This window comes from Macrobrachium nipponense, chromosome 9 (genome assembly GCF_015104395.2).
Source record: "Macrobrachium nipponense isolate FS-2020 chromosome 9, ASM1510439v2, whole genome shotgun sequence".
Lineage (NCBI taxonomy): Eukaryota > Metazoa > Arthropoda > Malacostraca > Decapoda > Palaemonidae > Macrobrachium > Macrobrachium nipponense.
Window position 1 is genome coordinate 12573690 of NC_061110.1, and position 17403 is coordinate 12591092.

At 35.2% G+C, this 17403-nt stretch overlaps 1 protein-coding gene across 1 annotated transcript in view; it reads right to left on the reverse strand.

The window, feature by feature from the left end:
* Positions 1–5501: 5501 nt before the first annotated feature.
* Positions 5502–17403, reverse strand: part of LOC135218577 (rho-related BTB domain-containing protein 1-like) — a 142659-nt gene continuing 130757 nt past the window's right edge. Inside the window, exon 15 of the mRNA XM_064254991.1 lies at positions 5502–5863. Within this exon, the coding sequence (XP_064111061.1) occupies positions 5809–5863 (55 nt within the window). The 3' untranslated portion in view covers positions 5502–5808. The remainder of the gene's footprint in view (positions 5864–17403) is intronic.

The following is a 17403-nucleotide window of genomic DNA, read 5'->3' on the forward strand; positions in this document are numbered from 1 at the left end:
AGCTGGGTAATTCTTTTGTTAGTTCCTTGCCATGGAGAGCTAGTAGGAATGAGTCTTAGTAGCCACCAGTAGGATGTTTTCAGGGAATGTAAGTTGTCAGAGAACCTTATGAAAGCTAAGAGGATGGCAATACCTCTTGGCTGAGGTTCCATTTTCCACATAAAGGTGGTTCTCTGTCTTTTTGTCTTGCAGTCTTGGTTATGAATGTATACAGTAGGCCATCCAGGCAGTTAAGGTACTTCTAGCACCGGAATCCTCTAGCAAGGCACCTAAGCCATCCTAATTGCTAAAATCTTCGACCTGCATACCACAACTGGCAATAATATTACTACTGTTGCTTGAGTCATGGCTGGGGAGTCTCCTACTGCTGGCATCCACTCTCTCCACATGAAGTTCCTGGAAATTCTCATGACTTCTACACAATAACTCTGAATTGCTGGGTGTGTGCACCTCTGCTTCCATTTGACTTGTTGGTCCACTTTGAGAAGGTTGACATGACAGCTGGGACCTGGAAGCAGGATGTCTTCAAGCCTGTGCTGCAGTGGTAGGCTAATCTCTGAAAATGGTGGTGAAGTAAAGATATTCTCATGAATAAATTTTCCTAAGTCCAGAAGTGAAAAAAGAGGTACTCCCTCCAGCAGTAAACGTAGGTATCATTTACAGCAACTGGAACATCTGCTGGCCAGGTCACTAGCAAATTCTGACATATTGGGAGGATGGCGGGGCCACGCCTGGCCCAGTCATTTGCGACATTTGTCTGGCGACGGCAGTCCCCGTAACCACAACTGAAGAGCAAAATCCTCCTGCTTGTCTTGAAACCTAGATGGAAGAATTAGGCACACTCATGGCAACACAGCTAGCTCATCTCATCTTGCTGGGTCTACTGGAATAAACTGACCACTGATCATGTGACCAGAACCTGCATGTCACACATGAGAGGTCAAGCAATGATAGATGAACACTTCTAATATCATCTAGTACTGAGCTACCACTGCTCTTCTACTGTATGTCAGACAAAATGGTACAGTGTTTGGGACATTCTAAGACTACAAAACTGGGCAAATATATGTGACAGGGTTGTGATGAAACAGTTTCTAAGGAAGTTTTTGTAATAAATCGGTTGAAACAAATTTACAGGTTTCATCACAGGAATAAACTGCATTAAAATAGTTTTGTCATTAAGTCTAACCTCAATTACATACCCTTATCTTAAACATATAAAGCCAATAAGTATTTGCTTATTCTTTTTAACCACATGTAAGACAAATTTTCATAACCTAGATTTACAGTCAAAATGGCATTTCAGTAATTGGACAGACATCATCTTATGGTAAGAAATAATGCACTTGTCTACTCTGTCAGACTGTAAAATAAGGAAAAAATAGAACCATCTTTATATTTCATAGATAATACCCATTATTTTACAATAGATGTATTTGCCAGATGACATGGATAATTATATGTTCATCCACATTGAGTTGGTAAGGAAGTACCTGTAGAGTATGCCTCCAGCAAGAGGGTGACCCCATTGTCACTAACCAAAATAACTCTCTCTCTCTCTCTCTCTCTCTCTCTCTCTCTCTCTCTCTCTCTCTCTCTCTCTCTCTCTCTCTCTCTCTCTTCTCCTCTCTCTCTCTGTGTCATCTCGATCATCTCTCTCTCTCTCTCTCTCTCTCTCTCTCTCTCTCTCTCTCTCTCTCTCTGAGGTTAGAGATACTGTTTACTGTTGGAGAATGTAAGAACAAGCTTAACCTTAGAAAATGAAAAAAATTCCAAACATAGACATCAGAAAAGTTAGGGATAAACAATAAATTAAAATATCTATTGCTCTTGCTACTGCTGAGGCTGATACAGTATGTATTCAGAATTTATCAGTTGAGTATTATATTTAAACAGAAAAGTACTCAGAAAAAAATATGGTAAAAAAACTAAGGTAACATTCTGTGTCAATAATATCTAAAGAAAAATTATGATTAAATATGAAAAATACTAAAATTCCGAAAATAAAGGCTGATAGTGGCATTATGTACTACTAACCCTGAAACTTGTTGCACATTTACTGTAACAATTAGGGGTGTATTGCTTATATCTCAGATGGTGTTAAAGGTTATTTGCAGTTTGTATTTCTTCACTGCAAGCAGTACTGTTTTACCTTAGTGTTGTTCATCTAGCCCCTTTGGTTGCTTCTTATTTAGATGTAGTACTTCTTTAACTTCACTGCTCCAACTTACACCCCTCATTCACGAAAAAAAATCATTTGGGCAAGCCTTTAAAGAGTTAAAAAAGATGCATCATTGGTTTCAAGTTCACTTAATTGTAAACATTAGATATTGTATACACAAATCAGTAACTACTGCACTTTGAAATTTACCCAAAGCAGTAAGTATGGACATAAATGATGCAAAGGAACCATGACAGAGTGAAATGGGTAGAAAAATCACTTAAGGCAGGGAAGGGTCCCTTCAATGATCCTTATAATTTCAGACTGAGCAAAGAGCAAGTTGTTTTGGTAAGTGGCAAGGTGTGTACCTTCAACCTGCTTTGTCATAAAATGTGCTAAATGTGGATTGCAGTTCAGGCTCGACTACCCGTAACTGGCAAATACAACCATTGTAAACTAGCAGCGCTGTATCTCAAATGAACACATGGCAGTTTCCTTTACCTGGTTACATGTAAAGGATTTGCTCCTTACCTAACAAACACACATACACATACCCAAATTCAACAATGAAAACACACCAGGACAGATTTGTTAACACCAATACATTTCTTTAGGTGAGGGGTTAAAAGGAGAAGAGTCACTCCCTCCTGTCTACATGAAATTTAGAATTACAACGGGAAAACCATTGCTAATTTTACTCAGTACTTATGCTAACAGAGCTTTAACACTGACAGATTGAAAGCTTTGTGAGTTTCTTACACACTTTCGCATAATGAAGGCTTATTGACTGATTGGGATGGCTCTAATTAAAAATACAGCTTTGTAGAATTAATATTGGAGAAGTGAAAGGGAACTAGATTTAGGAAAATGAAAAAATTCTGAAAACAGAGTAGTGTAGCAGGCGTGCAAAAGTCAGAACAGCCTACTGTATACAGAATAAACTAAATCACACTGATATTGTTAACAATTTACATGATCATAGAAAGGATTTTGTCAGCAGAATATAACATGTAAATGATTAATCTGTAGACCTAGGAAAGTTGATCAGCATATAGGATATGCCCATATCCTATCATTAATGTTGAAAGACATGTTTTGTGTGACAGCAAACATGTTTTTGCCTACAAATATCCAAGCAATACATACTTTAGCATAGATTGTCTGATCTGTTTTTTGCATACTTTTAGTAGCCTCGTTTATTGATGCCACTGATTAACATGACTTTTGAAATTGGGAGACATTCACCATTTGACAAAATGTCTTCCTAGACTTCCAAGGACTAGGTTGAACACAAAAATTATACTATAGGGTAGCCTTGTCTTAATAAAAATGTAACCAAAGGTTTTTGGGAATTAAATTATGTACGGACACTTTCTTGAACGCCTAAAAGTCACTTTTTTTAATGATTTAATTACATATAAAAAAACCCATGTGGGTCCATGTAATGTTTTTGTAGGTGATTAGTCCAGTCCAATACATGTAGGTTTGTTCCTCAGTGCTCCAGAATTACGTAGCCTATCTTATAAAAAAAAAAAAATTACATGAATTGAGTTTATTTCATTCATTCCTAATACTTAAAAACATTACCTGGTACATATTGGTGTTGCGAATCTAGTCTAGTGAAATAATTGGGTCTTCTGGAAACATCCAGCAAATGCTTTATCAAATTGTTCTTCGTGGTTCCAAACAAAGGGACTTAATTTGAAAGTCTCCCAATTTCTCTTTACAAAACAACTCATTAGTACTTACTCCTACTGTTATTATCACTGTTTAGAAGTATTTTAGGCCAGTTGAATATGACCTCCAAAGTGGCCGGCCTCGAGAATCGCTCATTCTGCACAGTACTGTAATGTCCATTCATCAAAAATTTCAAATGTAAAGCCATTGCTTCAAAACATGCAACCTTGGTGCAAATACTTCTTGACCACATTTCTTCCATTTACATGAGAGGAGCACCAACATTCCTTGCTCCTCTCCAAAGTGTCGACGTACAATGGATGAGCAAAAATAGTTGGTTTTCCTCTCTAACCAAGTCGTGTTAGGAAATATTAGTACTTATAGTGGGAATATAATTTATATAATTAATCAGCTTTCCATTTGTACTCAACGAAAGGAACATTGTTAACTCTCAGAAGTGTTGCCTTGCAAATCCTGAGTCAATTTGATAGATGTACAATGCAGAGTTTTACGGTTGAAATTTTCAGTTGCAAGTAGCCCGCTTAGCTGTATAAAATACAAAAAGAGGAATCGGCGAAAATGTTAAATTCTTTCAATTCTTTTCCGTATAGAGATATACGAAACTAGACTTTATGTATCAACACTTGAGGCGAAAACCAAGCAAACAAAAAGGTCTGCAGTAGATATGAAAGTAAAATATTCCGAGTTGAGACCAAAACAGAAAGTCTCCTCTGTTAAAATGTAAGTAATGTTTTTTGCACATTCGAATGAAAAGATATGCAAAGATATGATGCTTAAAGCATTACAACATCCTCAAAATACAGTGTTATGATGGCTAACCACTACAGGTTAGGGTAAAACTTGAATAAATCCCCTTCTGAAAATACATTGAGGTACAGTAATTTTTCAGTCATTCATTCTTTGTGCGTATGCCGAAGTAACTGGACTGCTTTCTTGTAGCAAATGAGTGAAGTAAGTGACTATGAAAAAAGATTGTCAAAATTTCTTCTATTTGTATTATGTATGAAAATAATTTAATTCAGGATGTGCTTTTTTTATCCTAGTTACTTGAAGCCTTTTTGACTTCTAAGTAATTATATATAATTATCAATGAAGAAAAGCATTCTCAATTACAAATGGTGCATGATAGGGCACTGAGGTAGACTATATATGATTGGATTTGGGAATTTCAAGTTTTCTTATTTAAGTGTAGTGGGTTGTCTGTGTATGCATGTGTATGTGTGTATGCATGTATATATGTACTATATAATTTGAGTACAAAAGTCATATATTATAACACAGCAATTTTATATTTTTTCAGAATTTCGGTTCTCAGGAATGTAGAACAGTACAGGACGCTACCACTGACATTCATTCACTCCAAATGCCATAGATAAATGCAAAGCAATTATACCATTATCAAGTAATAATGTGTATCTTTTAGACATAGTAATCCCCCCCCACAACAGACCAGGTTAGTTTTGAAAGAAATCAGCTTACAAACAATTACAACACCTTTTGCCATGAATAGTCATCAGTTATCAGATGAAATCTAAGTTGTGAAACGAGTCCATACCTCGAGCCTAAGGCCTTGGAAATACATTATCAGTAACACATCCTTACTTGACAGATACTTGCATCAATTCAGTACAAAAATTGAAACCTTGGGAGCTGCTAAAGAAACTTACATTAACCAAATCACAGGTAGACAAGAGCTGTAAGTGATTAACATGTCTGAAATAGAAATGATGAAATCATTATCAAATGCGCTGCAATTGCAACTTCTATCGGAAAGTTTCTCTAAATTAGGACGACAAATGTTGACAGTGTTCATGATTCGTTATCAATGGAACGAAAACACGGCACACATGATGGTTGATGACTTCCGACGAGTGGCTGTAGACGATGATCTGACATGTGAAGATCGAAGGGTGAAAGTTGATGGATGACGTGATGACAAGTTAGTTGTTTCATAAAAGATGTTGAATCCATGGCCAGCAGTACCACCCACAATTCTCGTACGGTCTGCGAAGAAGAAGAGGGACACACATCTTAGGTGATGTGAGATTCGAAGAAACCATAGAGCTTCTTTTCATCATTATTATTATTATTATTCTCAAAGCATCCAATCAGTATTGACAGAACTTATAAATAAGATAATTATCATGATGTAATTTAGTCTCCAAAAACTTGCTATAAAAAAGGCTATTTGTACCATACATGGCTGCATGGATTGCAAAGAAGCAAAGCATGACAGCAATGCAGACTAACGTGCAGAACACTACAAGGGGCATTTTGGGAGGAGGGGTCTGATTTTGCAGGTGGCTGGTACTGCTGTTCTTGGTATCCATAGCTATCACAGTGACAGACACTGGTATGATGCAAGTAGCAGTGAAAGATGACCATAGCAATGGTGGCAGATGTGGAGAATTATGAAGTCACAGTGAATCTGAATGCGAGAGATGGAGATGTGATTGTAAGGAATAGTAAGCGTAAGCTGTGATGAAAGTGGTGTGTTCGTGACATTATTTCAAGTGTATCACTGATAGAACTCTGTGAATTGTGATGCAAGTGAATTCAAAATAAGCCAAAGCTGTGAGCCGAGAGAACGTGTGTGGAATTTAGTAAGCATTACTCAAATGAAATCTTGTAAATAGTATGTGCCCTCACACACTTTCCAAATAGAAAGAACGAATAAAATACTTTAACTTATTCCATTCCTCAAAAGAAGCGATGGGAGTGATTATATGAGTGTCGCTACTATATCCTATATGTCGAAGGATTCCTTATGTTTACCAGACAGTATTTTGTTAATGTATCAATTGGATGTAGCAAATGTAATACTAGTCACAAATTATGAACAAAACAACTTGAGTAAATTTTACATAGATCTACCCAGATTCTATGAAATATAAAAACTTTTTAACTATTATCAGAAGCAGAGGGGAAATCCTTAATCCAAAATTTGAGAAGGGGGTGTTCTCATAAAAATTTACTTAAGACTTGGATTGTGGCATCCTCAGAAGTTATATGTTGAAATAAAGTTGTGTGGTGCTACTTTTTAAATATAAAATTTGATACCTGTCAACCTATCCTAGCATCATGCCCCCTAAATGAGGGCAGAATGAAAATGTCAGTGTGTATATATCAAGCTTAAATTCCAACGAGGGCAAAATTTGTCTCATTGTTTAAGGGAAAGAAGCTTTATTTCATAATCTTAAAGTGTTAAGCATTTTTCAAAAGCAAAGTTGAACACTGCAGTTTCAAAAGAAAATATTTTAGCTACTATGAAGATGATGCAATGGAATGGTTGGGTCACCTGATAGCTTCATAATTAAAAGAAAAAAAAGTGAATCATGGCCACAAAAAAATGCTTTTGTAAAGATGACTCGAGGCATAGGCTATATTGTAAAACTAAAGGTCTTAATTCAAGGCTAGCAAGTATGTATATCGAAGTACCGATGAGCTGGACCTACGCTAATATTGTACAAGAATAGTTGCATGCTGACAATGGAATATAGGCAACGGAATTTTTTTCTTCAGTATTAAGACTGTTGCGTTTTAATGATCAACCATTAAGAATATGCAAAAAGCAATATGAAAAACTTAAGCAAATACAACTGGATATTGTCTCTAGAAAGCAGATGGTATGCAGTCTCTTATATTATAGTATAGATTGTCATTGTTTTGCAGAGAGTAAGACACAACCTATTCTAGACTCAGACTCTGAAAATCAATTCACCTTGATTGAATCATATAAAAGTGTTCAACAGAACATATATTTACAGCACAATAGAAATGAGTACTATCAAGACAGTCTCAACAATTTTAACACAATCTATTTCTACAATTACCTACTTGACTTGGTGTTTTCATAAATGATAATAGAACTAAGTGCTACTCATACTACGAGAGATTCTAGCACAAAGTAATGTGCAGTTTTCTTTTCCCGGACAGTCTTTCTTCCAGATGAAGACTTGAGCATGAAGCTTCCACGTGGTACCCAAGGTTGACAAAAAACACTTGCAGGTCGTTCACATTTATTAAAGTCTCCAAAAGCCATATATAAAATAGCAAATATCTAAACCTTAAACTACAATTCTCAGTGATATATCAACACTGCCTAGATCCATAATCAGGGTCGTAACCTCAACACAATTCTTGATAACAAAAGATCTACAAATAGCACTATTTGTAATACAACCTCTGTGGTGAGCATCCTCGAATCAGGAGTTGATTCTTCAGAGTCTACTTAACCTAATTCCCCATTACCTTCCTTTCTATTAACTAAGTTTTTACCAAAGCAACAGCATCCAATTAATGCATGAGTGATCTTATATAGATGTGGAATAATTATCACTTCGTTTCGTCAGTGATAACGTTACTCTTTGACCAAAGACAGATATTATATGACCAATGACTGGATACTTGTTTAATTTTCAGAGTTCAATTTTTAAGCAAAAAGTATCCTTCCTATTTGTGGATCTTGCCCCACCAATATATCATGTCTGGGTTAGGGCCCTGCTGATTGTTCCACTTTGAGAAATAAGGGAGAGATGGCGTGCAAGAAATAACTGAGCAACTCAAGCAAGCTGCAGTCCAAAACATTCCTGTGTTTCCTGAGGGACAGAATGTATATATGTGTATATGAGATTTATCTAGCGAAAATGAGGCTACGCACATGACTGAGCATACTATCTCAATGAACCAATGAGCGATGAAACGGTCCGTGATACAAAAGTCCTTCATGGCACCTTCGCAAAACACAAGAATGTTGTCGGCTGTTTAAACCATCAACTTTTGGTGCATTTCAACACTATGGGGCTATTGCAATGACATCCAGTCTTTCGAGACTTGGAGAAGTCCTCGGGGTAATGCGCTAAATAAATAAATAAAAAAAAATCCCACAAACTTCTTGTTTGCCTTTTTTTTTATACAAGAGGAAATCCTTGAGTTTTCTAGTTTCTCATATACACATCAGCAATGTTTCACATATAGGAAGATGTTGCAAAGAACATCAGATCCTCACAACTAAAAAGCAACATCCGTATTCTGTCTAACATTGAACACACTGATTTACTACTACACATTATCACACTAAGTCAAACCTTCAGTTCATTACTGTCCATGACTCTCGTACACTTAACGGTTGTGCCACAATGCTTAAGGAACTAACACTGAACACTTGCCTTATCTCTTATCAGAATTGGTGACAGAAACAAGAGCATTGTTCATACACCAATATAGCAGTAGAGGATGATAAAGTTCCCAAAAGAAAGAGAGAGAGAGAGAGAGAGAGAGAGAGAGAGGGGTGGGGGACAACTAAGAAGGAGGAGGAGAAAGCAAGAAAGAAGAGAAGTAGTATAAACTTGAAAAGGGTTTCTAGCATAGCTCTACTTCTATGGGGAAGGGAAGTTCCTGTCATCCCTTTAAAAATGTGACAATGACTGCAGTTGACAGTTGCAACAAAATCGAACCTACTTCCAAGTCACTGATACACTGAAAACAAACTAGTATATTGTCCTTTTATAGACGTTGTTACTTACCTTCAGTTATAAAATCAATGGCAAGAGAGAAAGAATAAGAACTAGGGTTTAAAAAATGATTAATTAGGCTACAGCATGATACTCTCAGGATATAACAAAATGAAAACACTAGTTATTCAAAATAAAAATAAAAATGATCACACCTTCAGTTATTTTTAAGAATCATTTAATTCATCAAAATATTTAAGTGAATAAAATAATCAGACTAATGAAGTCATGGATAATTTCCAAGACAACATGAAATTGCTTGTTCTCCTGTATTTTACACAAAACTGAGTCACAAACCACAATTCCAATTATTGTCATTGTCACTGTTGTAATCATTAATCCTTATTACTAATTTCATTTCATGTCACGACAATTATGCTCCCAGTTTTCATTTTTTATTATGATAATTACAATTTCAAAATGTGCCTTATCAGACCACAGCATATGGTGGCTGAATTTTGAGTTTAACATTTAGCAGATAAATTTTTTTCATACATCTAATAGGTCATTTTCTAATAGTAGACATCAAACAACATGGAAGTTCTACTTTCTTTAGGAAGTGCTTAGAACGACGAATTATTGTCACATTACTTACGTCTTATATATGGTACATAACTGAACCTAGTATAAACTCCTCTTTTTGCATTTATCAGATGATTATTTTTCTCTGTTCTACTCCTCAAAAACTTCTAGATTTCAGGTCTGTCTTGGTGCTTTTTTCATTCCTCAAGTCTTCATACGTAGTACCATTCTTATTTATTGAATAATGCTGGTGAAATGCCCATCAAACATTGAGTTAAGACAGGGACATGGGAATGAAAATATGGAAATAGTCCCTTGTTCATATTCAAAACAAAAGTATACATATTATCACCTTTGCTGAATTTAGTCCAGCAAGCAGCAAAATCTAGAAGTAGTACTTATGATCCTTCTCGCAGCACACACGAAAACTACAATGTCTGACAAATAAACAGTGAAATACTTCGTCCAAATGCTGATTAGAAGTTAATGACTTAAAATAAAAGATGACACAGACAAGACCCCTTACAAAACTATACGTACTTAGTTATTTCATCATCAGTGGATGGTACATATCATAATTTGAAGAACAGCAAATTATGATTTTCCAAATGGTAACAGGGAAATTCTGGGACACTTATGGCTACAGTTCTCCAAAACAATGCATGTGATTGCTACTGATGTGTGTGCATACAAAACAGGGCAAAGCTGTAGACATGTGTTGCCTTCTCAAAGTGTCTTCAAAGTGATAAGTGAATTAGTCTGAATCAACATTTTGATAAAATGCTTAAATAAAAACCCACAAAAGGAAGGTTGAGGTTACAAAATGTATGTTTATAAGAGGAAATATTAAACGAGACAAATGAATAGGAACACTAGAACTACAATAATGCCCATGCAACAGGATTAACACACATGATTGTGGTTTAACAGTATTCATTAATTCACAACCTACAAACATTACAGGATATTTCCCTTGGTGCTTCTGAGATGCTGAAAGTAGGAATTGGTTGGAATGAGTGATTGGGTAGTTGTCAGCCCCCTTATCAGTTGGCTTTCCTTAAAAGACAGCTACTAAATTATACAATGCATAATCAAAAGTTCTCAATTGGGTTTTATTTAAAGTTTTTAAGCCTTTCATTGTCAAATGTATACAAAATTAACCTACAGTACATCTTAGGAGGTTTTCTTTGGAAGAATAATTTCATTATTGGATATTTAGTTGCTCTCTACTGTACAGTATTACTGGTACAGTTTTGAGATTACATAAAAAAGTAAGATGATCTTGGTTAAGGGAAGACTGGATAAACTTGATGAGTCTCTCTCTCTCTCTCTCTCTCTCTCTCTCTTTTCATCTTCTCTCTCTCTCTCCTTCTCTATCTCTCTTCTCTCTCTCATATCTCTCTCTCTCTCGCTCTCTCCTTCCTCCCTCTCTCTTCTCTCTCTCTGTCCTCTCTCTCTCTCTCTCTCTATCATTATAACACAGGTAATGAAATCCTATTAAAATCTCTGCTGAAGAGACTTCAAGAAACCCTGGCAAATCTTGTATGTACGTATTTCTTTGAATATCTGAGGAGAAAAATAATGGAACTAACCATATAATATTAGGAAGTTATGATTTCTGAGGTCTACAAAATGCCCAACAAAAACTGACAAAATTTCATCTTTTGAATGAACACTTTTAAGATGACCAAGACAACAATAAGATTCTTGTGCAGTACCTGGCAATGACATGAAACCTCAGCAGTTGATTATTTTCCCTCTTTGAATTATACATACTACACAAAACATCTTACAAAATGGGTTCACCAATTCAGTCTCAAAGGACCCCCATCCTACAGGGATAAAGGGTGGGTTGCTATCAAATAACATGGACAGGGAACTACAACACCGTAGTACTGTAATAGCTCTACACACACAGAACAAATACTTATCTTCTGAAGATTCTCTTTTATCTTTCAAAAAGGCAATTATATACATTTTCAGTCATGTTCAGAGACCTATAATTGCCCAATGATGTGGATCTCTCTAATCCATGATGAAGGTGTTTTTCTAGTTAATCTTCAGCATGGTAGCTTAAGTAAAGAATATTAATTATACCTTGTTGCCTAACATTTTAATTAAATTTTTTTAAACCCCAATAGACTTACATGAAGTCACTTCAGCCTTTTCAGGGAGGCGTAATACATACTTTCACTTGGGTGCCAGTAATAAGTGCGTGGAACGTGAGAATTATACAAGATAGTGTATAACACCAGAGTAATTAAGGAAAACAAAATCAAAGAAGTTGTTACAATTATGAATAACTAAAGAGCTTTCAGTCTGCAAAGTGGTATAATTGATTTTAGTAATTTGGTACTACATGTATTTCATAAAGCTGAAATGCTCATGTATTAAAGAGTTGCTATGGATTGATGGGAAAAATACACCAGAAAAGTTCAAGACACTATAGTAGATACGGATACTGTACATGAAATAAGAAGCAGTATTATTGTAGGGTCAACATACCACCGTACTTTCTGGTAGTATATGGCAATGAAGCAGTTCAGTTTTTAAAAACCTAAAAATGCAACGTAATATTAAATATTAACAGGGGGTACTTTACTGAAACTGATCTCTGTCAGATAATAAAGAGTACTGATGCCAAATTATCCACATAAATAGACTAATAGCATTTTGGTGACCATACAATAGCTCATTTGTCTTTTGTATGCTACAATTTATGATAGGTTTCACTACAAAAAGTTCTGCCTCATTGTAAAATAGTTATCATGCATGTATTTGTAAACAAATTAACTAGACCGCTTAGTAAAAATGTTTGATTCACATTTGATTGCAACAAAGGAATGATTAATTGAGAACTGGGACTCAATTCACTGTTACCCTTCCTTTTTTTCTAGGTACTGTGTTTTATGCATGGGAGCTCTCTTTGCCAAGTTAACTTTGCTTTAATTTAAATTTTTTTTTAGAAAATCTCACTTTAGGTTAGCAGTGAAAGCACTGTATTACTAAGCTTGCACTCATCAGCAAAGATACGAACTATGTTGACATAAAAATCTATAGAATCTAGTAATTTTGGGAGACAACACACTAGAAACTTTCTTAAAAACCAAAGGGAAGAAACTATTAGGATCTTTTCCACCCCAGCTATCAAGACTACTCAGAATTTTCTTAACATCTTTGGAGCAAAATGTAAATTTTGTAAGAGTATTGGAGATACACATCCTCAGCTTATTGCTTAGTTTCAAAAGCTTTGTGAAGCAGTTCCGCATTTCCCCTTGAGCTAGTAACCAATCTAACCATTATAAAAGCACCCAAGTTCTTTCAGCCCTAGGTTTTTATCTAGAATTTATTTCAATTTTTCTTTAATTTCAGTGGAGAATATTTGTTTATGGATGAAGGTTAAAGCTTTCATTGCACTTCTTTTTCAATTGTTCAGGGATTGGGTAACTTCTATAAAATTAGTTCTCTGCTTGCTATACCATTAGCTTCCAGTTTTGATCTGGTAATAAACTGACAATGGTTTCTGAGATCCACTGCAGAGTCTTTTATTCCTTCCTGACATTCAGTCATCATATCCAGCAGTTTGACAGAATCAAATAAGCTGTTAGCTACACTCGCTACTTACTATTGTCTTACTATTTGTAACTTATTATTGTACTAGTCCTATTGGGAAGAGGGATACCATTTACTGTGTGCCTTTGTAGCACAATGCAGATGGTACTTGAGGTTCTTTGCAGCAGGATCTTGGTTTCCTTTCCCATTCCTCAATTTGCCAGCAATTCATCCCTCGATATTTCTCCTGTCATCTCCAGTCAGTATCAGTTAGCAGCTGGTAAATTAAATGACAATGAATAAGAAAAGACAAAGTATTTAAAGTTTCTTCCCATGACATACAGGCCACTTTACAAAGAAATTGTCCTTGACTAAGATAAAGTATGCTTTTAATACCCAAGAACACGGATGGTCACATGATTTTTTGTATCAAAACTATAGTGTACAGGGTTTACAATAACTTTTAAATGTCTCACCTAGAACCCCTGAAAGGATTCAAAGGGTCCAGTCTCTTCACTAATTTTTGTTACCTCACTAGTATTCCTTTTTGTAAACAGTTTTTCTTTTAAATCTTTCAAAGGAAAGAGATGATGTTTGTTAGAAAGCTTATAAAGTGATGGTATGAGAAGGAAAGGCGGCCTTTAAACCCCTTAAGTTTGATTTCCCTCACTCAAGAGAGAAAAGGGAGACTTTATATATGTCAAAGCAAACCCCAAAGTCTGTACTAGCACAGATCAGGTTTTTCATATTGGAATGTCTCCAAAATTTCCTTTAGTCATTTTGATTTTTATGAGAATATCTCCACAACCAATTTTAATATATTATAATGCCTCCAAAAGCCAGTTAGTATATTTAAAGATGAGCAGTTCCATGCAGATCAGAAAATGGTGCAACTTAATATACTGTATGGTACGTGCTATTGGAAAAAGATGACGCCCCCTTTTTTATTTCTAAAACTGAGAATGAATTTTGTTTTCCCCTTGAGAAAGACTTGGCAGGGCCTTTATTTTTATTTCTCAAAATAGGCTACGTCAATCTTGTCCTCTGTTCAAAATGATGATTTCAAGTTTGTGACCCAAATTTTGTACAGTATGTATACTGACTACAGTTTCTCTTAAAAAAAGAAATGCTTCTTCTTTCAGAACATTTTGGGTTAGGACAGAATAATTACATTCCTAAAAAATTTTGGGTTTTGACTGCGTGTCCTTTGACATGGCCACTGGTGATGTTGGACTGTATACCATGTATACCAGTCGCTAGTTGGGCCCCACACCACTTGTTCGCATAAGTGATGTTGTGGTTAAACTGTTTATGGATTTCATTGTTACACAAACATTAAAAAAAATTAATGTTGAATTGATTCATGTAAAATTGGCACTTATTTACATGACAAGAAACTGTCATGATAATAACCTGAGTTTTACAGTAGTTTTCAACTTCAGTTAGTATTCAAGCTAGTTTACATTGTACCTTTAAGATATTCTAAATGTTATAACACATTTAACTCTGATAAACATTCAACTGGCATCATGCAGAAAAAAGTATGATTCTACAAAGAGAGATGTATCAAAGAGGAAAACTTGCATCATTTTGGGCAAAAGATTTAACAAAGATGCAATCGGAAACCAAATTGGGGAAAATAAGCAATCTAATCTTTGACGACTCAAAACACAACTTAACACATGACCAAGCAAAGCGTGTGCAAGTCTTGAATACAGACAAAGCAAATTTTACTGTAGGCACTCCCCAGGTTACGATGAGTTCGGCTTACAACGTTCCGAGGTTAAGGCGCTTTTCAATTATATTTATTAGAAATTATTTCTAGGGTTACAATGCCTACAACGCTGATCTGGCAGATGAAACATGACACCAAAACTGCAAAATATCAATATTTGAAGGTTTATTTTTTATGAAAAATTCAATAAGAATGCAGTTTACATAGTTTTCAATGCACCCAAAGCATTAAAAGTAAGGTTTTCTTAGGATTTTTGACGATGCTCCGGCTTACGACGCGTTTCAAGAACGGAACTCCCCGTCGTAACCCGGGGACTGCCTTACTTATCAACAGGAGTGAGAACAAATTACACAGCTCTGTCAGTGGATTTGGAAGTTAGAATTCATGTAGTACAAATCTTAAAAATATAATCAAGTGAGGCTTTTGGACTTGCACCAAATATACTTTATGGCGGAACTAATTGAAAGTTGTGAATACTGGATGCAAAGATTTTGTTAGTAAATGGCAATCAACGCAATGCCTGTGGCATCCGGTTTTTTTCTTACTTTGAAAAAAGTAATGTGTTTGAATTGTGACTGAGTCTTGCTGCATCTCATATAAAAATTTGTGAAATTGTTCATTCTAAGAAAGTCATTCATTATTTACAAAATCAAATATATGAGACAACTAGTAATATAAATCATAACAACAGTTAAAATTTGTATGCAATTGCATTTAAGATGACATTTCAGCTAAAGAAATACATTTTTCAGTAAACAACCTTCACTTTCATGTAGAAAAACTGACAGCTAAAAATCACAAGAAGTATCCTTGAAAAATAACGAGTATGAAAAAATTATATAGAACATGAAAACCAACATTAACCCGCCAATAATGTGAGTAGCTAAGAATGAAAAAGACAGTAAATAAATGGCGAGAATGGGCAAAAAACCAAGTCTAAGTAACCAAGACATGTACTACAAGCAATTATACAGTAATACTACAGGAAAAGTATGAGGCTACTTGGCAAGATTGGTTTGAAACATCCAAATATTTAAAATCTGCAATGTAAACCAACAGCACAAGATTTTGTGTATATAATTCTGAGAAAACTTTTTACAAAAATGATTGCAACTTATTTATAAATGCTGACCAATCCTTACCAAAAATAGATGGCAAAAGCCATTATACTGTTTATCAAGCAGGAGTAGCCTTAATGGAAGGGGATAATTAGATTTCTGGTAAATAAAAATGTTCCATAAGTAGACAACAGACTTGTACAAATGAAAACATGGCATTGAAAGAGAAAATGGAAGAGTTTTTATAAAACCTGTGTTAAGATTCATGGCCAGAGTATGGTGAGATCACATAATGAATGAGGAATTGCTAGAGTAATGTGGTATCATGCATTTGAATAACAGACTGATAGCTCAAAGCTTAGATGGGTTGGAAGTGTGATGAGAAAGGATGATGAATAGTTTCTAAGAAAGTGGAAATGGGAGTAGCAGAGCACAGATAGGAAGGAAGGAAGGCTCTGGAAATCACAAAAGAGTGGAACTGATGGGAAGTCGGGCAGACAGTGTGCACAGTAGAGAAGAGTGGCGAGAACTAATTTCATGTTTGATGGCACAAGAGGGGGAAGTACATAAAAATATTTATCTTTTATGTTTACTGAGCAACATGCAGAGGCAAAAGGAAAGAAAGAGAGAGAGAGAAACAGAAAGAACTTTTACCATTCACTGTACCAACAAACTACCAATATGCAGTCACATGCATACTGAAGCTCAAAAATTTGGAAATTTACAAAAAAAATAATGGAAAAGGGAGCTCTTAGAAATTTCACTTGAATAAAGAAGAAAAAATTATTACAGTACAATAAAAATATGAGGAATTAAAAAGTGAGCCGGATGATATAGAATAATAGACTTCATTATTTAAAATTGTTATAATAGAAAAGATGAATATCTTATAAACTTTAAGTACTTCATCTTCAAAGAATGCATGCATCAGCAACATCTATGAATACATGACAATGTGTAGGGCATATGGCATCTAATTTAGACACGAATGAATCACCACTAAATTAAAAGAGTTGCAGTAATATTGGCAAAAGGACATTTCCCTATAAGTTTCCCAGCAAAAGATCCCGATCAGTCTATAAGAGAGTCATATGACAATGCAAAGTAAATTTTCTTCATGGTGTACAAATTAGTGATTTTCAGATAGTTCAGAGCACAGTTTTA